Source organism: Lacerta agilis, chromosome 8 (assembly GCF_009819535.1).
Source record: "Lacerta agilis isolate rLacAgi1 chromosome 8, rLacAgi1.pri, whole genome shotgun sequence".
Lineage (NCBI taxonomy): Eukaryota > Metazoa > Chordata > Lepidosauria > Squamata > Lacertidae > Lacerta > Lacerta agilis.
In genome coordinates, this window is record NC_046319.1 from 60,552,020 (window position 1) to 60,576,317 (window position 24,298).

The 24,298-nt window shown below is 42.3% G+C and overlaps 1 protein-coding gene across 4 annotated transcripts; it reads left to right on the forward strand.

Moving 5' to 3' along the window:
• Nucleotides 1-680: 680 nt before the first annotated feature.
• On the forward strand, nucleotides 681-23,332 carry MTFR1L (mitochondrial fission regulator 1 like). Of its 4 annotated transcripts, XM_033157809.1 has the most exons (10): nucleotides 681-773; nucleotides 3,550-3,913; nucleotides 5,264-5,297; nucleotides 6,409-6,502; nucleotides 8,321-8,425; nucleotides 10,467-10,576; nucleotides 11,639-11,850; nucleotides 16,623-16,935; nucleotides 21,267-21,309; nucleotides 22,938-23,025. In XM_033157809.1, exons 4-9 carry the CDS (start codon nucleotides 6,488-6,490, stop codon nucleotides 21,298-21,300), a joined length of 789 nt encoding a protein of 262 aa, XP_033013700.1. In that variant the 5' UTR covers nucleotides 681-773; nucleotides 3,550-3,913; nucleotides 5,264-5,297; nucleotides 6,409-6,487; the 3' UTR covers nucleotides 21,301-21,309; nucleotides 22,938-23,025. The 4 variants fall into 4 exon arrangements, with proteins under 4 accessions (XP_033013700.1, XP_033013701.1, XP_033013698.1 ...); XM_033157810.1 differs by lacking the exon at nucleotides 22,938-23,025 and having other exon boundaries at nucleotides 21,267-21,310; XM_033157807.1 differs by lacking the exon at nucleotides 21,267-21,309 and having other exon boundaries at nucleotides 682-773; nucleotides 22,938-23,332.
• Nucleotides 23,333-24,298: the final 966 nt, after the last annotated feature.

Consider the following 24,298-nt stretch of genomic DNA (forward strand, 5'->3'; position numbering starts at 1 on the left):
AGCATTTTTAGTTTGCTTTCTGTTGCCACACTGGAACGTTTCTTTATTAGTGCCATTTGACAGCTATGTATTTTTATATCCGTTGGAAGCTGTCCAGAGTAGCTGGGGCAGCCCAGCCACATGGGCGGGGTATAAATAATAAAAACAATTATTATTATTATTATTATTATTATTATTAAGCAAGGCGACCATCTGTGAACACAATGTAGCCTCAGAGGCAAGAGTTTGTGGTGTTTTGGAGAGCTGGTAAAAGTTAAGATCCGGAGGAAATGAAACGCAGAAAACTACAGACGGTGATCACGGCATGCTTAACAGTGCGTAATGAGGCCGTTATACTGAGCAACCTGCCACTGAAAACTGGAGACACCCTCCTCCTCGCAACCTAGGAGAGGGCCGCATCAGTGGCGGAGCTTGTGCCTCAGGGAAGATGCTTATTCCCGTTTCCCGCCCTTTCTTGGAGAGCAGCCCAGGTAAGGGGAGCGCGGGGAGCTCTCGCGGGTCCCCTCCCCTTTCCCGCACGGCGCGCATGCGCGGAGAGGGACCCGAGGGGTGGGCTCCGCCGCCGCCGCAGCAGCTGTTTCCGAGCGGAAGGGCGACGAGGGGTTGCTGGGAAGCGGCGGCTTCGCCTCGCGGCGTTTCTCTCCCCCCCCCCCCCACTCCACTCAGCGCCGCCGCCTGTTTTTTTTCCGCGGACGGGTCGCCCCCGCTCACCCCGAAGCCACGCAGAGACCCCTGCGAGGTGGGCGAGGAGCGGCCTCCAGGCCGAGGGAAGGGTAAGCAGGAGGAGGAGGGGGCGGCGGCGGCGGCGTTGGTTGTCACAGGGAGAGGCGTGTCAGGAGAACGTGCGAAGGGAGGGAGTGTTTCCCAGGAGGGTTTTAATTTGTGTCATGGCCGAGGAGGAGGCGGGTCTCGGGCTCCCTGCCTGGCATCTTTCCCTCCCGCCCCCCGCCCCCAGATTTTTAGAAGGCCCGGCCCTGGGGGCGATGTGGCGTCAGCATGGACGGCAGTGCCCCTGAGCAGGTGCAGAGTACCTTCCCCCTCGCCGCTTTGAGGGAGGGGCAGAGGGGTGTCCGCGTCAGTCTGTTGCAGCAAAAGCCGTAAAAGAGGCGTGTGGCGCTCTGGAGGAGGCCGACAACATTATTATGGCGTAGCGCAAGGTTTTTTGGGGGTGGGCTGCAGCTTTGCTTCCTTAAATGCATCCGACGGTGCATTTAACGTAAGCATGAAAAGGTTACGCTGTGGTAAATGTGTTGCAGCACAGTCCTAACTATGACTACTCAGAAGGAAATCCTGTTGAATTCAGTGGGGCTTGCTCCCAGGCAATGGGGATAGGACTGCAGCTTTAGTCTTCAAATTGCATCACAACATTATTTGTTGGTTTTGCTATAGAGAATTTATTCTCTTATCTCCACATTCCAATACTAACTACAAAATTGGGGGCTTCTGGGAGGAACGGATTTTAGATCCACACGCACACACTTTATCTTATTTTGAAACATGGCTGGGGAATACCGGGTATGTGATGTTGCTGAACTCCAGCTGCCATCAGTCCCAGGCAGTATGGCCAATTGTAAGGGATGACGGGAGCATCTGGAGGGCCACAGCTTGCTTATCCCTGCTTTAAAACTGTCAGTCTGTCTTGAGTGCAGTATATTCAGTTGAAGAGTACAATATAAATTGCCTGAAACATATTTGTGCAGAAGTAGCACCTGCTGGTTTTTCTTGGAAGCTTGTGCAGGATTGCAGCCTGACAATGTAGTTCTATGTACCTGCCCTCAAAAGCAAGCCCTACTGAGTTTAATGGGACTTTCCCCCAGGTAAGTGTGTAGTTAATTGTAACATTAGTCCCTTGTACCAAAAAAAGCTTACAGAAGTACTTTATCCCTACCTATTAAAGAAAAAAGAAAAAAAGGCCTTGCTAGGCCTATTCATTATTTAGTAAAATGCCTTAATGGCATAATAAATTTGTTGGTCTTTAAGATGCCACGAGTCACTGACTGTTTTTTGTTTTCCTGTGTAGTAAATGTATATGAGAGAGAAAGGGGAGGTTGCTGTGATGGGAAAGCATATATGAATAGACTAGAACTGAGGATGGGCAGTTTGCATTTATGTTAAGCTGCATTTGGAAAAGGTGTGAGGTTGATAATAGCAAGCCCTCAGTCTTTGGCATTTTAGGAGTCTTTTTTTCTCAAATTGTTAAATGTTTCCCACAGTGAGCAGGTTGTTGATGGAGTGGTAATAGTGGAGCTGATGACCCATCCTTCACCATAAGGCAGCTGGCAGCACACTAATTTTAAATGTACAGTCACACTCCTGGGAACTGCCAAAACCAAGAGTACACCTAAGCTGCAAACCTGAGATTTTAGGGGGAGAGTAACACCCACCACAGTTTGAATCCCTATTCCCTGATCTTCCTTTCAACTGACCACAAACACCTCTGGCTTGTCTGGATTAAGCTTCAGTTTGTTTACCCTTATCCAGCCCATTATTAGCACCAGACACTGGTTTAGCACCGTATTAGCTTCATCAGATTTTGATAGAAAGGAGAGAAGGTGTCACCTGTGCCTACCAGGTTAGTACTTAGATGCAGGGCTGTTGAAAACTGATAGATGCATCCAGTATAGTACCATAAATTCTCAATATGGTTCAGCCCCTCTCAAGGCAAAATTTTGGAATTCCTGGACCAAAGTGATTCAGTGCAGGGCTGTTGAAAACTGATAGATGCATCCAGTATATTACCATAAATTCTCAATATGGTTCAGCCCCTCTCAAGGCAAAATTTCGGAATTCCTGGACCAAAGTGATTCAGTGCAGAGGGCACTTTGCCTCTCTTATATCTTAAGGAGATGTTAACTGTGATTTTGCTTTTTCAAGTGTTTATTTGTTAAAACATATCTGCCCCACTGTTACGCTTGAAAACAGCACTACCCAGGCAACTCAAAGCTTTCTTAAAACAACTCAGTTGAACAGCAATAAAAAACAAGACAAAAATACATTGAATAAAATGGCACCTGCTGGTTTTATGCTTGTTGCTCAGAGTGCATTGTTAAAAAACACATATAAACAAAGCTGTTTTAAAGCAGATGCCTAAGGGCACATAAAGGGACAGCTAGGCAGACTTTCTGTGGTATAGAGTTCCATAACTTGAGTTCTGCCTCTGAGAATGCTCTGCCTCCGTTGCCCACCAGGCCATACCTCATATGGACACAGAGCAGAGGCCCAAAAGCATCCAGGCAGGTTTAAGAAGGTGGAAGTGGGCCATTCAGACAGATCTGTGGGATATACAGTTGGGCCCATTCCTCCTTCAATAGACAAGGTTGGAGAGCATACAAGTCGAGAATCCTTACACACACAGAAAGAGAGAGAGAGAGAAACACCCCCTCCTTCCCCATTCACCAGTGTAAAATGAGCGAAATCTGAGTGCATTATGATTTCTTTTCAGCTGAGAAAGCAGTTGAGTTGTCCTCAGCAATAGATTTTAATCTCTGATCTTCTGTTCCTGCTACTGACCTTGTTAAATCTCTCTCTGGCTTCTCTTCCTTCCTTAAGCTGCAGGCTCCTGTGCAGACAGTGCCTTCGCTCAACATAAACAGCATGTGAGCTAGCTGGGGATAGATAAGCAACAACTCCACTTAACGCCTCTGGCTGAGTGACTTGCCAAAGAGCCCATTGCTGTCATGCATGGTTATCTGTGGTTGGCTGAGTTGTGATATCATTAGCCGTGTGTGCCAGTTTGTTGACCTTGTCTCAGAGCAGAGGAGGCTGCTGAAGGCTCAGCTTTCTAACACTTTTATCAGACCTGTTGCTGCTGAGGAAGAAATTTTGGTGGCTTTTTTCTTCTGAAGAATGTAACAAACATAACAGGAAACTAGAAAGTCATTGGTTAGCACACTGGGAGATCTTATTGATGTAGGTACAAATCTTTTAATTAGACCTAATATTACCATCGCTTTTCCTTGTTTGCTTTCCCCTCCTTGCAACCCACTATAACTGGAATTTCCTTGCATCTGACACTCTTGTTTTTACATTAAAGTGCCTTTACCCTGGCTTTCCCCAGTATAGATGTTTCCTTTCCTGCCTCACGTACCTTGCATTTTCCATTTAGGTTGCTTGCTTTGTACATGGCCAGTTTATTTATTTATTTTGTATAGCACTTAGCACTGTTAGCGGTAAGATTATTTATAAAATATTATTAATGGTCATATTGCTTTCTGTAGCACTTGTATAAAGTACATTACAGTCATACTTCATTGCTGTGATGCATGTGGCTATTGTTTCCCCTTTAAACGTGGACAAGCGTAGGTTGAAAGCTGGTTTTTGCTTTTGGAGGCTCTATTGAGATTTGAACCCAATAGTCATATGCAAGCCAGTGCCTCTTTGCTCAGAGCTGGGAAGCTGTATTAAATCTGGACAATGTTTCATTTGTAATCACTTCAGATAAAACTTGTAAAACAGATCAGTGGATTTGAGGGCTAAATGTTCTCATGTGTGATCGCTGCTGCTTACTTGTAGTAGACTGTAAGATATGTAAGACAGTATGTGTAATTTCTCATGGCAAATGTTAAAGTATAGTAGTATGCTGTATCCTATTCTAGTCTTGCCCAGTGGTGCATGATTCTGGAAAGTTTTGATATAAAAATATTTCCTATGCAAATCAGGTTAATTTGCATTGGAAGCTATCCTGATGCCTTGGGAAATTATTTGATTTAACTTATTTATGCTATTTGTATTTGGTAACAAAAGCTAAAGATGTTGAAACTGCCAAGTTTGTCTAAATTTTATTTGCAGTTGGCATCCATTCACTGTTACTAATTAACTTGGGAAACAGAAGAATTTCTGCAGAAAAACAGAGCACTGGAAAACAATCTTTTTTGGAAAGTTTTCTGCCTCACATCAGTGGTCTTATTTTTGTAGAGGCAAATAAATATCCTTCAGAGGATGAGTTTTATGTTTTTAAGGTAGATCTGCAAAACCAAATTGGTCTAGCGTCTAGTGAAATTTGGTGAAATCGGAATGTATATCACCTTTGAGAAGTTTTATACCTTGCTTATCTGGTTGATTGTAGAAATGGAAAAATTGTTATTGGACAGCATGAAAACAAATAGCTGAAAGGGGAGAAACTGGAATATAATATGTTCTAAACAGCAGAGTAGATACTTTTGGAATATATTTCCCATAGGGAATTTCTGGTGGTCTCTTATTCTTTGGAAACTTTAGGAGTTTTCCCCTGTCTTGGTAAGTAAATGGGTTTTACTTTCTGCAGAGTCAATCATATGAAAGTGGGAACAACTACAAAGGTCTGGATTGCTAATTTGTTCTACATACATTTGTGGTGTGAATGTGACATTGGCTAACAACTCCTCCATCATGAGAAATAGCTGAATTCCTTCTGGTTGTCGTGTGAGTCTCACTTTTAGGGAAGGGAATGCTGTAATTCTGCAGCAGCACTTGCCATCTTCTCTGGGGTCTCTAATTCTCATATCTCAGTTTGAAAGGGTAGAGGGTGACTGAAAGGAAGAAAGGCCCTGCATCATCCCTCTGTTGTGAAGAAATTTACTGTCAGCATGCAAATCTAACAGACTCAGACAATTTAGGTGCATCAGCCTTACCCTATTCTGCTTGCTTTGACAGATTATTAATGCTTATGTTGGATTGTATGCTTGGTAGGCTGGTTACAAAGGGAGAAAACTGGAGAGGATCTTCAGAAATTGTTGTATAATTGTAGTTGCTCGCTCGAAAGTCCCAATTTCCATTGTGGTTACTGAATTATTTGATCCATATTTCCTAACTAAGCTGCATCTTGATGGAAGGTACATTTGGGTACCACTTGTTCATTATCTGCTGCAACATTATAAGGGCAACCAGCCACTTGCTGGCCAGAAGGGTGCCTTAGCTCTCTTTATACAAGGCACTTGTCTTTCTGCTTGGAACATTAGTCCTTCTACCAGGATAATATTCAAACACAAGGATAGTCAATGTGGTGGTTTCCAGAAGTTCTTGGACTACCACTCCCATCATCCCTATTCATTGGTCATCCTGGCAGGGTCTGATGGGAATTGTAGTCCAATAGCGTTTAGAGGGCACCCTTGCCTTGTTCTAATTGTAGCAATTGTTGGGCAGTGAAGTAAGCTAGCTACCTTGGGAATTAGAAAAATCATTTGCATTAGGTTTTAAGACAGTATATGTGCCTACCAGGAACAGTTTCTGCTGCACCATGTGTATGGTGAATAATCGATGCTATTCGTCCTGACTCTTAAGTCTGTGAGCTAGTTTAATCCTAGAATACAGTTACATAACTGCTTAAGATGTAATTGGGATTCTTCGTGTCACTGCTTATCTGCTTTAATGAGACAAATTTAGAACGTGCCCTTGTCTATGTTCATAATGAACAGATAATTTTCTTCCAAGGGTGAAATACTATGAAGCTAGTGCACAATCCGGAGCTGCAGTTTTGACCTTTGACTTACTTGTTCCTGTTTGGTCAGAGATGGAAGCAGATTCAGTAAGTACACAGCTGTTAACATCATTTTTCTGCAAGATTGAAGACCTTTAAAACTTGTGTTTTCCAAAACATACTGTTCACTTTGAGAATATGGCTCTTCTGAATTAGGCTTTCCTTCCAGGGCCTATACAATTTCTGCTGCTTGTGAGACACTGAAGTCATCCTTAAATCCAACTGAAAATTGTTGGAATTTAATTTCCAATTTTGGGGGGGGGGGTATCTTTGAAAACTGTACTTTTGAAAAATAATGATGATGATGATGATGATGATGATGTTCTTGTGTTCATTGTGTATAATCGTGCCTGCCCACATGGCAGTTTTCTATTGCAATGCTCCCCAAAAGTGAGAAAGTTAAAAGCTTGCACCCATTTTTTTCAGGGGTGGCTCTCAGTCTCAATGTATGTTAGGTGAGATAAGGACAGAATGCGTCCCCATTGCTGAGGCAAATGGGCCAATTACTTGTTTTGTCTCATGCTTATTTAATTGTCACAGTGCAAATTGACAAATGGGGCATGCTAACCTGGTTGGACACCCCCTCCTCTTAGAGCAATGTGATTGGAACTTAGTGATGACATCATGTAGCTAAATCTGTTAGACTATGTGGTGCCAGAGTGTCATTGTATTCCAGTTCCCATCAGCCCCAGCAAGCATTGCCAGTGACCACGGATGATGGGAGTTGTAGTTCAGCAACATCTGGAGGGTCAAAGTAATAAATCTCTTGAGGTGAAGTGAATGCTTGGACTTCTCTCCTTCATGTTGCCTAGTCCACATTTTCAGCAGTATATATTTTAGCACCGGGGAGAACCTTTTGCTGTCCAGATGTTACTGGATTATAGATCCCATCAGCACTGACCATTGGGCCTGCTGGCTGGAGCTGATGGGAGTTGGAATTAAACAACATCTGGAAGGTCCCAGGTTTTTTACCCCTTTTCTAGCAAAACATTTGTAAATCAAGGTATAAACTGTTTTACACAAAATGAGAGGTCAGCTGAGTGTCTTTGTTTTATCAAAAATGTGTTTCGCAGCCTTGGGGCATCAGTAACAGCATGAAAAATAAACATTAAAAAATGTAATAGACAAACTGACAGGTGGCCTAGGCCCCAAGGTATGTAGGGGTGTATTTATAGTACCAGCTGTTGACAACTTTCTTAATGGATTAAACAGAAGTTCTCTCTTACTTTAGACAAAATGACCTTAGCCACTCTAGCAAGGAAAACCTTTTAAAATAATGGATTCAAACCACAATTCCCGGAATTGTGTCAAGGCAGACACCTCTTAATTTTTTACTATCTAATTGCATGGTTTGTATTATTCAGGCCTCCTTCAAAGCCCTTGCCATTGATTGGTTGTGATCAGCATACAGAAATAGGTTCCTGCACAAAGTATTGGTGTTAAAGAGGGTGCAATACATGGCAGGATAGAATGTGATCAGAGTGGAAATCCTTGCAGCAGTCTGCTGGTTCATTAGCACAGGTGTCTGTATGGAGTGGTTTTGGTGTCCTCTCCCAATAACAAACTGACTGCAAAAAGCTTCTGTCAACTGTTTGGCAGGGGTAGATGCAGTGACCAGTTCAGCAGGTTCTCCCAGGTCCCTTTATACTGGAGTGATGGGATTTTCACAAGGCTTCTGGTCTCTCCTGGGGCTCTGACTACAGTAAAACCCAGTAAATTGCACAGCGCAGCAATTGCTGTGCTTATATTCCTCTCGGCCTGTGCTATTCAGAGTTTCATCCACTAAATAAGGGAGACTATATTTAAAAACTGAACTACTGATTATCAGTTTAAAAATCTCATTATGTATTTTGTTTCGACCCTCAGACTGTCCCAATTTGGCAGAACAAACCTTATGGCTCGGCACGCAGCTTTGTGAGAAAGATTGGGACAAACCTTCCTTTGAAACCGTGTCCTAGAGCATGCTTCCAGGTAAAATACTGAAGTTCAGATGAATTTGCACACCTGTTCAAGGCAGGTTTAAATGGGGAGCCCTGCTCTTCAGCCTTGCTTTGTTTGTTTTTTTAAAGGTTGCTTTTTATAGCTACGTGTCAGTCTGTCAGAATTCTTTGTAGAAAGGCAATACTTACTATCCAGAAGTGGTTTGATGGTTTTTAGCCACTTTTAAGCCCGTATTTTGAAGACTTTTTCCTGTAATGAAATAAGTGTAGTGTATGACTTTGAGAACCACATAGGAAGTGTAGCATGCTTCTAAATACATCCTTTTTGCCACACTTTAGGATATGTTAGCATACAATTTCTTGATGTAGGGTGCTATAGCACTCTCATTTATAGCCCAGTACTATTCATGTTTTTCTCAAAAAGAAGTTTCTTTAACTTTAATGGAAGCTACACTCTGCTAAATGTGCATATAGGACTGGCGTCCTGGGAAATGGGGTGCAGCTCCTGAGAGAAATTTGGCTTGGTGATCTAAAATCTTGACAGTCCTGTCATAAGCATTAATTTTTTTGCCTTTAAGACTGCATTATATCCTGATACATATACAGACTTTATTTGGACACAGCCTCTTCATTCTAGGAAGTCCTCAGCTAGCTATAGTTTCGTGTTTGGTCGGAACTGGGAAACCATTAACAAAGTCTGGCTTGTTTCAAAGCTGCCAGCGATAGTTTCGCAGTTCAGATGAAACAGGCAACTACAGTTAATGGAAGACTCAGTTGGTTTGCATGCTGGCTCATGCAAAGGAGCTGCATATGGGGCTAAAGGGTGCAAAATGTGTGTATTGGCTGGCCACTACTGGAAATGGAATACTATACTGGGAGGACCCTTGCCTGTCTAGCAAGATGATGCTTGTGTTTGTATTTTGATAGTTCAAGGTTAGGTTATTTTTAGTTTATATGCTGCTTTTCCAGGGTGGACTGTGCCCAAAGTAGCTCACAGTAAATGTGAAAATTACATGAAGCCAGAAAGCAAGTCCTAACATCCTCATTAATATTTTTTGAGGGGAAAGATTTTAATGGGTCAGTTCATCACTTTTGGGCATGTAGGTGCGGAGTGTTTAGCTATATTAGAACTTGTTTATAACCCCATAAACTTACAATTCAGTTAATGTGTGTTCTTGCCTTCTCAGACTTTGGGGCTAGGGGTTAATATGTCTTCCCAGCTGTCAAGCCAGAGAGCTTTACCTGGGACACCTAATAGCAAAGAAAGTAGGCAGTTCTATATAACCTCTGCTGCATGAGGCTCCTGAACTACAGCAATAATTTCTCCGGCTGTTGAGAAGCTTGCAGAAAGGTAGATAGTTATGTTGTGTTGTAGTAACTCATTACCTCATCTTCTTGCCACTTGCACTATTGTAGGCTTCAGACGCCATACATAGGCCACTTTTTAAACTCTTATGTAACACAGAGGTGCTTGGAGGGCTGCTTATAAAGTATTAAAAAGTGTGCAGGATGTATCCCTTTTGGAAATAATAAATTTGCGAATAACCTATCATTGCTCACTTAGGTTTGGCTAATGTTTGTCTAGTGCATGATCACCTCTAGTCCCATGTAACACCTCAGAGGAACATCTACCCTTCGTGTTGATGCAAATTAGCTACAGCCTCTAAATGATCTGTAGCATGATTGTTGGTGCTGAACAAGTTGGCCACACATCACTCCCTCTAATAGTGGAATCAGTGCTGCTGTGCCAACAGAGATTTAGCCAAATCAGATAGATGGATAGATAGATAGATAGATAACACCAGGATCCAGGGAATGTTAAGTGACAGCTGGAAAAGAAAAATGGCAAAGCAAAAGGAGTCATTTGGGTTGCTTGGGTCTGTAATGGCTCATGGTATCCTGAAGGAGGTCATGGCTGGCTGGCTAGAATCCTGACTCAGACCACACCTGTTGGATAATGAAGATATATTACATTTTGCTGCAGGTCCCTTCTCTCTCCGTAATTCAGAACTGATCAGAAAATGATTCTACAGCCCCATGATAATGCTATTCTTTCCCTTTCTGTTCCTCAGGAATTACCTAATGTTTCAGATCTTTATTTAAATGACACACCCCCTGTCCCCACTCTGGCAGATGTAGCATGGATAGCTTCAGATGACGAAGAAACATATGCTAGAGTCAGGTACATCCCTTTCTCCTTTTCTTCTCATGCCTCCTGACTTTCCTTCTTCCATTCTTGGTCCGTTATTGCTCGTGGTCACTTCCTGAAAACAGGGCAATATTGAGGTGGCTTCCTATCTTTATCTTTCTTTTAATAGTAGGTATTTCAAGGTAATGAGGCACGGGTGCTGTTTCAGAATGTGTGTGTGTGTGTGTGTGTGTGTGAGAGAGAGAGAGAGGGAGAGAGAAACCTGGAGTAGGGGACCGACTGGTGCTCATGTTGAAGAGAGAGTGACAATGAATTAGAAGTTGACTCTTACACAAAGTGCTAGGGGGGAGCTATTGGTGTAGGAGAAAATCCTGCATGAAGAATGGAGCTACTAAAATGGTTTAGGCAGGTACAGAAGGCAATTGCAGGACACACCAAAATATGGATTGCAAAGTGGCAGCAGGCAAACAAAGAGGAATATGGGCTAATTCATACATGTACAATGATTCAGTTTTGAACTGCTTCTATTGGAAAATACTATTTTCAGGTGGTTTCAAAGCTCTCTAGGTCTAGGCTAAACTGGCTATCTTCAGCCTTTTTATTGTCATTTGTCTTAAATACCACCTGTCTTTCATTGCTTTAAGACTTAAATTTTACTCAAGAGTAATGAACCTAATTTAGGGTGGAATTTCATGTTAGGCCTATTCAAACCATTGGACTTGATGGACTTGATGTGCTCTTAATAGAAGTTAGTTGAACTATACCCTTAGTTATGTTCATTAATTTCAGTGGGTCTACACAGAGTAAAATTTGGTTGAACACTTCTTCATGTCTTTATGAACTTGAATTGGTCATTAGGGATAGTGTTGTCTAAGAAAACATTGCACCATGGGTACATATTCAGGTTGGTTTGAAGTGATGGGAGTTTGAGAGATAAATGAGAGAGAAAAGAGACTAATGGGTAGCTAAAAATGGGGTCCTGTAGTGATGAGAGAAGGGCCAGTTACAGCTAGCAAACTTTGTATCATATGAGCGTAGAGTACTATTATTCACTGGGGCCAGTTTCATTTGAATTTCTGGGATCTTGACTTGTAGGACAGACACTCGTCCACTAAAGCACAAATGGAAGCCCACGCCACTTTTTGTTATTCAGCGGAATGCCTCTGTCCCAAATTTGAGAAAGCAAGAAGAAAAGCTGCTGGCTTTGAAGAAACCAGGTTTACCCGCTTTGAGTCGGACAACAGAACTCCAAGATGAACTGAGCCGTCTGCGTAGTCAGATTGCTAAGATTGTATCAGCAGAGTCAGGTAAGTACCCAGCATCGAGCGCTCAGAGGAAACATCTCAAAATCTTATGCATGAAATTGAAATGGTGTGTGTGTGTGTGTGTGTGTTTGTAAGCCTACAAGAGTAGATACAGCAGACGAGCAAACAACTTGAAAATTATATTTCCACTTTGACAACCAGAAGTTGTGGCAAAGAGGATGGTAAAAATCTGTTTTTTTTTCTTGTGGAGAAAGCATGATGTATGTTTTGTTTTGTCCTGTTCTCTTCTAATTTGGGGTGGAGATTCTACTCAGAACAAACACATTAAAATTAAGTGATCTAAGTTTTGCTTATTAATTTCAGTGAGTCTGCTCTGAGTAGGACTAGCATTGGATACAGCACTTAGAATTGTGTGTCAGGTTTGACAAGTACATAGCAAGTTTGGAGATTCACTTGAGAAGTGCAATAAGGGTTTGCTGTCTCTCCTGGTGAAGATTCAGGTTGCTAACAAAATGGTGCATATATGACTAGTTTAAATTTGGAACACATGAGAGTGAGCAACATATGCAGGTGTTGCCTGCCGCCTTCCTTTGTTTGACCTCATTCCACAAATTTCCTTAACTTTCTTGTATGGCTGCTGCCTTTATTCTGTGTTGAGAGGGTACCAAGAAAACTTTGCCCCTTTTCACTGCAGCGTCACAGCAGTAGGGAAGCTGTGACTCACAGGCAACCAAGGGTTAGTTATTCAGACATAATGTTGAACTGTGTAATGCCCACATTTGAAATGTGTATTTTGTAAGTCCGAAGGGCAAGACTATGAGAAGCAGCATGGAGCCACGGTTAGAATAGATAAAGTGCCAAGCAATTATAGTCTGGCAGCTTTTAAAGATCACTCTTAACAGCGTAATATAGCTTGAAAGGTGAGAAGTTCTTATTCTTTCCTGATATTAGTTCTATTTCTAGGGTCATCACCTTAGTAGCTGTGGATATTAGACATTGTATTGTTTTTCTCCATCATGTAGCTTTGGCATTATTCCTTGGGGCCAAAAAGTGTTCTACCTACCTACCAAGCTTATGTGCTTAATTTTAGATACTCCATGGTCAGTAACTCATTTCGGCAGTTGGTTTCCCTCCCTAAAGCAGGTTTTGTAGCAAAAACTTTTATTGGTCTTTGCCATTGCATATCAATCTACTTGATTACAGCAGTTTATTTTTTAAAAATAGGGAACAGTAAAATTCCAGAATCATAGCTTGTTTAAAAATATTATTCAAGCTATTACTATATTAGATAAATGAAGTCTGCACTAATTTTAAAAAGTTTGACACGCACATTTCATACCCTTGTTTCTCCATCCGTTCCCTAAATCAGAGGAGGCCATACTCAGTACTGACTTGGACATATAGCTGAACCGTAACTGAGTATCATGTGCATCAGCTGTAGTGAGCCTCATGGTGGCGTGTGGACACACCATTCCCCTGCATGCCAAGAGGAAGAGGCTGAAAACTTCCTCTTCTGATTGAAAAGAGAGTTCCTTGAACAAGCTAGCATTATCAACCACAATTTGGTTCTTTCCTGTTCTGTCTAACCATAGTTTAGTCAGGGCTTCTGGATTCAGACATAAAGGAGAACTCCTGGCTAATTTAAAATCCAAGGCAGAAGTGTTAACGTCTCCTCCAACTGGCATGCAAAAGAGGGAAGGTGGGGAACATGCACTGAGGACTAACCACCGCTCAAGCACATAACTCTAAATTATGGTTTATCATTAAGTTTGAACCAGCCCTTGGTCTCTTTGCCACAGGAAGTAAAGTTGGCAGGAGCCACAAAGCAGGGCCCAGCTGCCCAAAGAGACCCACATTGATGTTTCCTTCTGCACTTTGAGAAAGAACGTTCCAAAGTTTTTGTTTTATTTACCCACTAGTTGTACCCAGCCATGTGTTGCTGTGGCTGTTGCAGAATAAAAGTAGGGGTTTGTTAGGTATAGAGGGTATTGTGGCAAGGCGGGATGGTGCATACTTTTGGAGAATGGGTGATGCTGGAGGGTGAGTGTAAGATGGAGGCAGTCAGGGATACTATGGACTTATGTATGTGGGGGTGGGGGTACTGGGGAAGTTTGTATGGTGGGAAGTTGTGGAGGATGCATCTGACATCTTCCGTCTTACCTTGAAATTTCTGCGTGGAATGGAAGTGGTGGTGGGGATGGTGGTGTCTGTGGGTGGTGGGAGATGAGGAGAGGTGAGGTCCAGCAGGGGATGTGGGGTTTGGCCCATGTGTCGTGGTGTTATTGGGAGCTGTTGGTGCCGGGTGCGGGGCCTGGCCTACTTCTCGTACCGTCTGAGGCGGTAGGTTCTGGACGCGGCCTGTCTCGGTGTCAGAGGCAGCTTTTGGACCCAGCCTGGGTCTCGAGGCGGTGGCAGAGGTGGCTTTTGGGCCCGGCCTAGCTTTCGAGGCAGGGGCAAAGGCGTCGGAGGTGGGTTTTGGGGCCGGGGTGCCTCTCGAGGTGGCAGCGGAGTTGGCAGAGACTGCTTTTGGGGCAGACTGGCTCTGGAGGCAGTGGCGGAGGCGGGTTTTGGGCCCGGCCTGGCTTTCGAGACAGGAGCAAAGGCGTCGGAGGTGGGTTTTGGGGCCGGGGTGCCTCTCGAGGCGGTGGCGGAGTTGACAGAGACTGCTTTTGGGGCAGACTGGCTCTGGAGGCGGTGGTGGAGGTGGCGGAGGCGGCTTTTGCAACCGGCCTTGCTCTTGAGGTGGCGGCAGAGGCGGCGGAGGTGGCTTTTGGGGCCGTCCTGGCTCTCGAGGTGGCAGCGGAGTCGACAGTGTCCGCTTTTACACATGGCCTGGTACTGGAGGAGGTGCAGGCTGGAGGCGGTGGGGATGTCGACTACGGTGGTTTGTAAGAGGAGGGGGAGGGTGGTGGTGATGGAGGAGGAGGGGGCGGGGGCAGGGGGGCTGTGGTGGTGAAATGAGATGACGTCTGTGGTTTTGACATCCACTGGAGGGCACTATATTGTTTTGCATAAAATCACATTTTTAATGGTGAAAAGTGTGCTATCTGTACAATGTAAGTACGCACAAACGCTCCCATATGGCCATGGAACATTGTGTCCAAATTTCAACGGAATCGGTCAAGCGGTTATGGAGAAAGGTGATTGGTCACAAACATCCACCTTTTACATTTATATATATATTTATATATATATTTATTTATATATATTTATAGATTACTATTAACCAGGCATCTGCCTCACCCGCTTTAAAATGCTATGAGTGACGACTTTATCAACTGGGTTTATTGTATTTAAGCTCATAGTGTTACACTTCTATATAATGTGTGTGCCCCTTACAGCATTTTGATAAACGGACCAGACATAAATGAAAGACTTATATCATGTTATAAGAAATTGCACAGAATTTGTCACAAATTCTAATTGATAATGGCCAGGATCCTATGATTTCTGCATCCACAGTTTTTCAGGCAAAATATTATTCATAAATTTGCTTGATTTTTAATACAACGTCATTTGCTTATTTGTATTGTTGTTGGGCCAACCATTTGCATGGTGCTGTACAGAGTAACAAACAAATAGACAAAGTCCATGCCCTGAGGAGTTTACAGTCCAAAATTTACTGTGGGGAGTGTCAGAGGGAGAAATGAAGGTGAGAGTAAAAAGGATTCTGCTTCATGCTTCTTTGTGCCCTTTTCTTGTAATGGCCTGTGACAGGGGTGGGGAACCTTTTCTGACCCGCTTGTTATCTCCTCACCTCCTGATGGACCAATGATGACTATGATGTCAGGTGATGCTTCCAGGCAGCTTCTGGAGGATCAAATGGGGAGGGGGCTTCTCGGGTTTGTTAAGCCACAGTTCCTCTTATGACTAAACTCATAAAACAGTTGTGTTTGCACGTAACTCAAAAGTCAGTGTTGTAAAGCACTGATCACAGGCTGCCACCGTTGCATTATATTCCCTTAACAGAACATCAAGGTAATAGATTTCCCAAAGATATTACCAGATGGCCTTGAACATGGACAAGGAGTTGTGTTTATACCAGCACAGGCAATTTGTCCATTTAGATCAGCATTGACTGGCAACAACTCTCCAGGGCCTTGACAAGAGCAAGGTCTTTCCCATCACCTGCTGCTGCCATTACTTTCCCATCCGTTTTAGCTTGAATGCCAGGGATTGAACCTGGATCCTTCTCATGTGCTTTGTTCTCCTCCTGTGATATCCATTTGAGATCTTGCACCCGAGGCACATGAGCTCTGACAAATGTGTGTCATTCTAGACTAAAAGACAGGTATCCTGGTTCCTGAAATTGTTTCAGAGTTACGCTTTCCACCCTCTCAAGGGTGGCTCTGAAGGAAAGCGGTTCAGTAGAGGTGATTGTGTGCACAGGGCTGGGTTGGTTCTAACTGGGAAGGTGAGGATGGGCCTTGGTTGATGCCAAAAGTGGCCTCCTGTGACTGGGGGCCAATTCTCTTCCTATCTGTGATATAAGGTGAATAACGTGCTGCTTCTGAGAACTTTGTGCTCAGTTTTGGGGTGGCAAGATAGGAACAAGATAACCTTAACAATATACATTGAAATACTGCCATATAGAAGGTGATGGTTGTAATGGAAGGGTGTGAGTTGGAAAAGTGCTTTGCCCCTTTTGCTGCATTATAACCAGCATTTGAGTACAGGCAGCAGGCAGGCTTATGATGTCCATTTGTGGGGAGGTTTGCCAATATATAGGCTTGGCGTACATGTTCTGTTTTAGAATATAAAACCTATAGTTTGGCACTAGGTTTATGTCAATGTGTATTGTTCTTTTTTTTCAGCTTCCACTTCATTAACACCTGATTTATTATCACCAGGAAGTTCAAATGTCTCTTCTCCCTTACCTTGTTTTGGATCCTCATTCCAGTCTACAACTTCCTTTGTCATTAGTGACATTACAGAGGAGGAGGCAGAATTAGAAAGCCCAGAGCTTCCATCCGTTTCCATGCTTTGTTCTGCAACCTCTGAATGTTGTAAAGCAGACCCAAAGGATTCCGACGACGAAGATTCGGTGTCCCTGTCCAAGGCCAGCAGTTTTGCCGATATGATGGGCATTCTTAAAGACATTCATAGGATGAAACAGAACAAAGACTTGTAAGTTTTTGTTTGTTTTCTCTTTTTCCATCCCCAAAAGTCTCTCTTTCTTTTCTGATTGGAAGCTTTGCAGTTTTGCTTTGTGTGAAGGTACCCCTGCTGATTTTTAGCACTGTGACTGATATTTGCAAGGGTTAGTTCTAATGTACTTTCCCTGCATCACCACAACACAGGTTTTTAAAGCCTTTTTTCTAATAGGCCTGGTGGTTGTGGTCAGGATTCCTGCATTGCAGGGGGTTGGAACACATGGTCCTTGGAGTCCCTTCCAACTGTATGATTCTATGATAAGAGCCTTTGGAAGGGCCATATGTTCCCCATCCCTGTTCTCACTGTTCTGCAAATAAATGCTGAGATTATTACTATTCTAGCAGCTGAGACAAGGGTAACATGAGAGCTACAGGTTGGAGGTTTTGCCTTGTCTCTTCCTGTTTGCCTGCTTCTCCCTCTGCTGCCTCCCAAATTGCCCATCGTGCAGTTTATGGTTAAAATTGCCTCACTATGTGCCATTCTGGAGATGGGTATAAAATGATGTACTTTGATAAACAGAAAGCCACTTGCCAAGTGTTCTGCAAGTTTCTAGGCATGAAGCCTTCCTAGGTTGCTACAATATATGCATATGATGACATGATTAGCATGTTGTGGCCCTTCAGATGTTAAACTACAAATCCCATCACCTGTGACTGTTGGCTATATCTGATTGAGGCTGATACGATCCAGGGCACCACAGCTTCTCCATCCCAGGATAAAGGAGACTTGAGTTTAAATCCTTAGTCAACCATGTTATAGCCATTGGCTCCAAACAATAAAACCTGAACTTGTTTCTTAAGGTTAGTGGGTGAATTAAAGCTAGCCATTCTTGATCGCATAATTGTTGTAAGGGTAAACAGGGATCACCCCATCCATGTATATCCTCCTGATCTCACTGGAGGAACAATAGAATATTTACCGGTAACTAAAACAGTAAGATGGGAATGCTTGCTAAATAATGGATAGTTTTTTACATGCAAGTTTTTGTGTTTTATTTATTTAGACTATTTACATACCACCTTCCAACAAAAAAAACCTTTTATGCATTAATATTGGGCAAAAATTAAAACCTTTTTCAAGCTAAACTTTTCACTATAGTTTCATCTGCGCTCTGTTTGAACATAGTGTTTCTTGAGGTTTGGAGGGTTCAACAGGCAGATGGTATCATAAGTTGAATTCATTAGGGGAGCACATTTACCAATAATTACAATATTTCTTATTCATTTAATGCACAATCCAGTTAGAGCAATTTAATTTTGGTAATAAGCAGTGAGATACCATGGAAACATTGAATTAAAGTGTAATTTGTTTGATCAGCTGCCCTTGGTTTGTCCCTTCTGGTTTCTTAAGGAACAAAATATTATGCAGAAGGAAGAATCACATTTTCATTTGAGCTTTCAAAAAAAATTGCTTGAGTTTATTGGAAACTGGAATAGGATTCTCAAATTGATCTCTTCTACTGCTTTTATATCTGCCAGATTGCTGCTGTTGAGGTTATTCCACTCTATATATTAACTGTATATTAACTTTTAAGAAGAAAAATCTCAGTTACAGTAAAAGGGGTGCAATCTCTACTGTTTTGACCTGTTGCAAGAATTAGCAGCAATTGCTCCACCTCCTTTCATAAGTCAGACTCATTTGCCTTCAGATTTGAGTAACTTACAACATCCAGTAACGGGGGAATTGCATTGCTGTTCTTCCAAACAATACGTAATGCAGCTGTACTTGGACACATATTATATTATATTATATTATATTATATTATATTATATTATATTATATTATATTATATTATATTATATTATATTATATTATATTATATTATTCCTTGAACAAATAACTGCTAGTTCTTTTATTAGACTTTATTTCCAAATCTCAGGTCTTACAGAACTTATACAAAGTCTAAACTTAAGCAAATAATAGCAGAAAGTCTGTCTACATCCATAACGGTGTTTCACAAACCCATACTGACCATGATTCTTCTAAAAGAGAGTCAGTAGTTTCTATAATTGAGTAATCATAGCCATATATTGCAACAATTGCCTCCATGGCTATTTTGTTTATTTTTTCACATTTATTTATTAATTTATTCATCCCTTCAACCAAGACACTCAGGGCAGTCAATGTACATAGTTTGACTTTAAGCAATCCCTGGCCCATTCTTATTAAATAGCTAGACTGGGAGACAATTGCAAAGGAATACAGCAAGGCATGGGGGAAGAGGGGCCAGTTTTAGCATAGCTCAGTCAAGGTGCTCTCTCATTTTTATACCAAAAATTGACACAGATGTGAATCAATACAAGTGGCTTGCCCTGTCAGTGTCCAGTTTGGATCAAAGAGCATAGGGAAGCTACCGTATTCCATCTAGCCCAGTAGCGTTTACTCTGATTGGCTGCAGGTCCCCAGAGTCTCGGGCAGAGGTCCAGCTGTGCCGTCTTTTCCTAACTGGAGATATTGGGAATTGTACCTGGGAGTTTCTAAATGCAAAGTATACATCTAAAGCCCACTTCCCTAAGGCCAGTGGCTATCACTACATATTTATTTTTTTAAAGAGGCTTATCTTAACAATATTAAAAAGCAATCCAGATTCTTAGAGCTTAAAAAAAATAAATGCCGTTTGAATTTGCCTCTCGTGTTTTCAAATTCTATTAGTTGCATCATATGTAATGTGCACATCCCTCCTCGCCATACCCACAATGACCTGAATTGTGAGTGCTGGAAGTCCATGGTAAGATGATGAGATTAGCTTCCTTCTTAGTAGAAAACAGGAAATCCTGCTTTCGCCCTTTTAGCAGCAAATGGGACCTTCCCCTGGCAGAAATATGTGTCCTTTGTTGCAGGGTGGAAGGAACTCTGGACAACAAATGTTGCAGAGGATACGTAGCTACAGCAGCGAAGCCCCTGGACACGTCTGAGACAAAGAGAATTACGGCGCTTAAGAGCTGCCCCCCTCCCTTTGTGCTTTGCAGTGAGCAGCAGCAGACAAGGGCTATTATGGGAGAGAACCGCTCAGCTGGGTGCAGCCACATGCTGCTGAGCAGAGGAGACGGTTGCAAACACACGTTGTCAGATGCCCACGGGAATGTTGGGACTGGATCTCAGCACTACAGCTTCTGCACAATTTGTCCCTCGGATAAAATTGAATAACCTCTGATACAATGAAATATGAATCAGAGAGGTTTGCCATTATCCATTGTGCCAGCAGTTTGAGGAAGTTTAGTCTAAGCATCTGTGAGAAAAGCAAAGAGACAAATAGATTAGAGGAGTAGGTGTCTGTCAGATGAATTTGTAGAACAACAGAGTCAAGGGTTGCCCTTGAAGCTGCTTCGTCTTACAAGACCACTGCATTTCTCCCTGTGCATGAGACAAATTTAGAGCATGGTGGGTGGGTAGCTATAGCTGGGCTTATTCTTGAATCTTTGAGTTGCTAAAGTGCTATCAGAGTACAACATTCCTTAATCTGTAAATTGCAGAAGCAAGCAGGATGTGACACTCTGTAATGAGTGCAACACTTTGGACTTGCTCTTGACCCAGCTTATGCTGACTATGAAGAAATGGTGAGAATGATGATAAATGGAAAGCTGTCATTGAATCCATTTTGGACAGGGAGAAAGTAGCCAAGTGGTGCCATTCACTTAAAAAAAAATGCAGGTGCAGTGCTGCTGTCATTCAGAATCCTTGTGAAATGGTTTGCCTAATTTTTCAGGGTGTAGGTTTTAGTTTAGGAACTGTATGCTAATGGCTGCAATTTCAGGAGCAATGTGGTGGGGGTCCTAGGGTTCACATTTCTTACCACTTTTGAAATCTTGAGCCCCATTGCCATGATTATAGATGAGGTGCTTAAAGAATTGTAAATATATAAGTGCCCCCACTTGCTTTTTAATCACATGCTTATGCATGATGTAAGTTCTAATATACTCTAGTAATGGTGAAAACAAAGGAAAATAATAATTCTGGACTGGTTCACACAGAGCAAGGAAGTGAATGGGTTTTGTGTGAGAGATTTTACTTATTTTATTATTTTTATTATTACCAACTTAGGGTTACCATGAGAGAGGAGAGGAATCTGCCAAGTTAAAAGTCACAAAGCAGGTATGATGAGCCTGTGGCCCTCCAAATGTCATGAGCTACAGTTCCTGCCCCCATTGGCTGAGATCAATGGGAGTTGAGAATCCAACAACATCTGGAGGACCACAAGTTTCCCATCTTTGGAATAAAGGAAGATACAAAAGTTCTTTTGCATGGAGGAAATCCTATGAATTCTGTGCCTCTTGGGCTCAAAATGACTTTTCTTTGTCCCAAAGCATGCTGCTCCTATTTGAGGTTGGCACAGTATGAAGGAACTTGGTAATGTATGCAACAAAACTGAAGGAAAATGGTTGGAGTCCTGTTGATAGATTTACAGAATGATGTTGCTTAAAATCATCAGTACTTAAGTCGTTTTTTGGGGGGTGGGGAACCACCACCCTAAGAATCTACCAGGAGAAAATTAATAACGTTTTGTAGAGAAGCCTTTCATTTGCTTACCCATAGGGATTCCCGCCCTCACCCCCTAGTTAATTAAACTGGTAAACAAAATTATCTAGGTATCAGGGGAACGTAAGGTGGTTGAAAACCAAAGCTACAACAGATGTAAGTAAACGTGTTTGAAATAAGAGAGCTAAAATTTAAAACTGGACAGATTCCAAATCCTTATGATGTTTCTTGTACAAAGGAATCAATGTTCTTTTGCACACGCAAACCGCATACATTTACCTCAGAGACTTTAGTTGTTGCTGTGCGCTTGAAATTGCACACATCACCCTGTAGTAGCCCATGTTGCAAATCCATGCATACAGGCATTGGTGACACTTCACTTCTGCATACTGTGCTGGGCAGAGAAGCAGGTGGTGAATTGCTTCTGCTACAATAGGAATGAGGAACCTCCCCCCCCCCCCCAGATGCTGCTGAACTCCCATCAAGCCCAGCAATTCCTGGCTAATGGCTGGGAATTATGGGCATTGAATTTCAGCAATATCTGGAGAACCAAAGGTTCTCCACAGAGTTGAGTGTGCAATATGTTCTTTATAGTACCAGCTTCATCCTGGTTTTTGTACTTTTGCCAGAAGGTAGGCTTCATCCTTGCAGATTTGTTGGAGAAGTACTCTAAATGTTACTAATTCTTCTCAAGACAATAGACTAGCACTTCAGGGTGCAAGAAAGAGAGATTGCTTTATTGGGTGCTTCCTCTCCCCCGTGACATAAGATTTCTTATACATTGAAAATTAGCCTATTGGAGGAATCCAGTCTAGCATTCTCCTTGACAGTTATGTCAAGGGGGAGGAAGCCATGTGCATTTTGTAATTTGTGCATGTGGAATGTTGCACAAATAATCATGGGTGCCTGTGGCATCATTAGGGATCAGCGAAACCTCTAGAAATGCCCTACATTTGCCAGGTAAAAACTTGTATGCTGGAAGTAATTTTTAAAAGTCTTTCCTATTCATACTGTTTACCTAATATCAAATACAGTGGTACCTCAGGTTACAGATGCTTCAGGTTACAGACTCCGTTAACCCAGAAATAACGCTTTGTTTCAGGATAAGAACAGAAATCGTGCTCTGGCAGCGCAGCGGCAGCAGGAGGTCCCATTAGCTAAAGTGGTGCTTCAGGTTAAGAACAGTTTCAGGTTAAGAACGGACCTCCAGAATGAATTAAGTTCTTAACCCAAGGTACCACTGTATATGGGATATATATAGTATCAGATATATTGAATTGGATGGTGACAAGAATTAAAAAAAAAAGCACAAACCAGTAAGAGATTTGGAAGAATAGCCCCTTTGTTGAAAAACATGCAGTTGAACCACAACTAATTTGTTAAGAGTTTTTTTTGTTTTTGTTTTTTTAAAATCCTGTTGAAGAAAGCAATTGGGGATGGTGGAGCAGAATGTGTTTTGCACTCCTGTTAATACCCTTCATCTTGTATCCTCCTTTCAGGAACAGAACTTTACTGAAAGAGGAGGATCCTGCAGTTCTTATAGCAGAGGTTTTAAGAAGAAAGTTTGCCTTGAAGGATGAAGATGTAAACATGAAGAACTAAAATTATGCTCATGGTTACCCTGTAAAGCAAATTATCGTACTCCTAAGATCTTTCTCCACAGTGGCTGCCTTTCTTGAACATCAAAAGTCCTTTAGGGATTAAGTTTCTACTCTGTATGTGCGCGTGTTGGAGGGGGGAATAATTCCTACCCGAGCAGAACTGTGAATTTGCTGTTTTCCACACAGCCGAGAGAGACTTTAAAAAGGTAAATGGTTTTCCACATTTTGAACTGAAGCATTGTTAGCAAAGTAGCGAGATGAATTAAAAAGGATCTATTCATATTTTGCTGCAATTCTGAAGCCTGTGATAACTTACTGAGAGAAATGTATCCCTTCCACGTTCAGGTAGATGTTTTTAAAAATTAGTCATTGAAAAATGCATTTTCTCTTTTTCTCCGGACTTAACCTTTCAAGGCAATCAAGTACCTTTTCAAAGTGGATAGATATTCCAGCACTGGCTGACAAGAAAGGGAGGCACCCCATATAGCACTTGTAACCAGGTGGAGAGGTGGTAAACTTGCAGCCTTCAACCACATGCTTACCAAGCGTTACCAAGGCTACCTCCCCTCCGGAGGGTTTTTTGGGGGAAACCTAGGAGTGAAAGTCTGGGCAATGTAAGAAAATATTGACTCCCCATTAAGTACATGCATTATAAGTGAGCTTTAGCGTGGCTTTCTGAATCCATCCTCTTGTTGACTTGGGGAGAGAAGCCTTGTAAGCTGTCTGTGCCCCCTATGGAAGTTAGATTGCTTTTACCCTGCAAATACTAAACTGATACTGTAGCTGAAGGACGCTTCTTCCAAAAAACTTTGAACTTAAGGTATCTCATGTGAGAAGTATTTTTTATTTTGTGTAGGTTTTTGAAGAGCAAACCAGCTTTTGCTCAGTGCAGTGGGGACCCTGTGTCCCTCCAGCTGTTGCTGACCCTTGGTCATGCTGCCTGAGGCTGATGGGAATTGGAGTCTGTCATCCACTGGTGGGGCACAGATTCCCCATCCCTGACATAAGTGGGGATGCATCTGTACTGCAAATGTGTGGTTGAGCGTCATGTATTTTATCTTTTAGGTTCCAAAGCCTGTAATTAAGGGATAAGAAACGCAGAATGTCAGAAAGCAATTACGGAATAAGCAGGATTGGGTTTTGTCTGTTAAAGGTTGTGTTTAAACTCATGGGGACCTTCTCAACCACTGTTTATTCTAGATTTAAGAGCAATGACAGATATCGTAAGCAGTTATATTGTGCCTCTGTCCTCTATACAG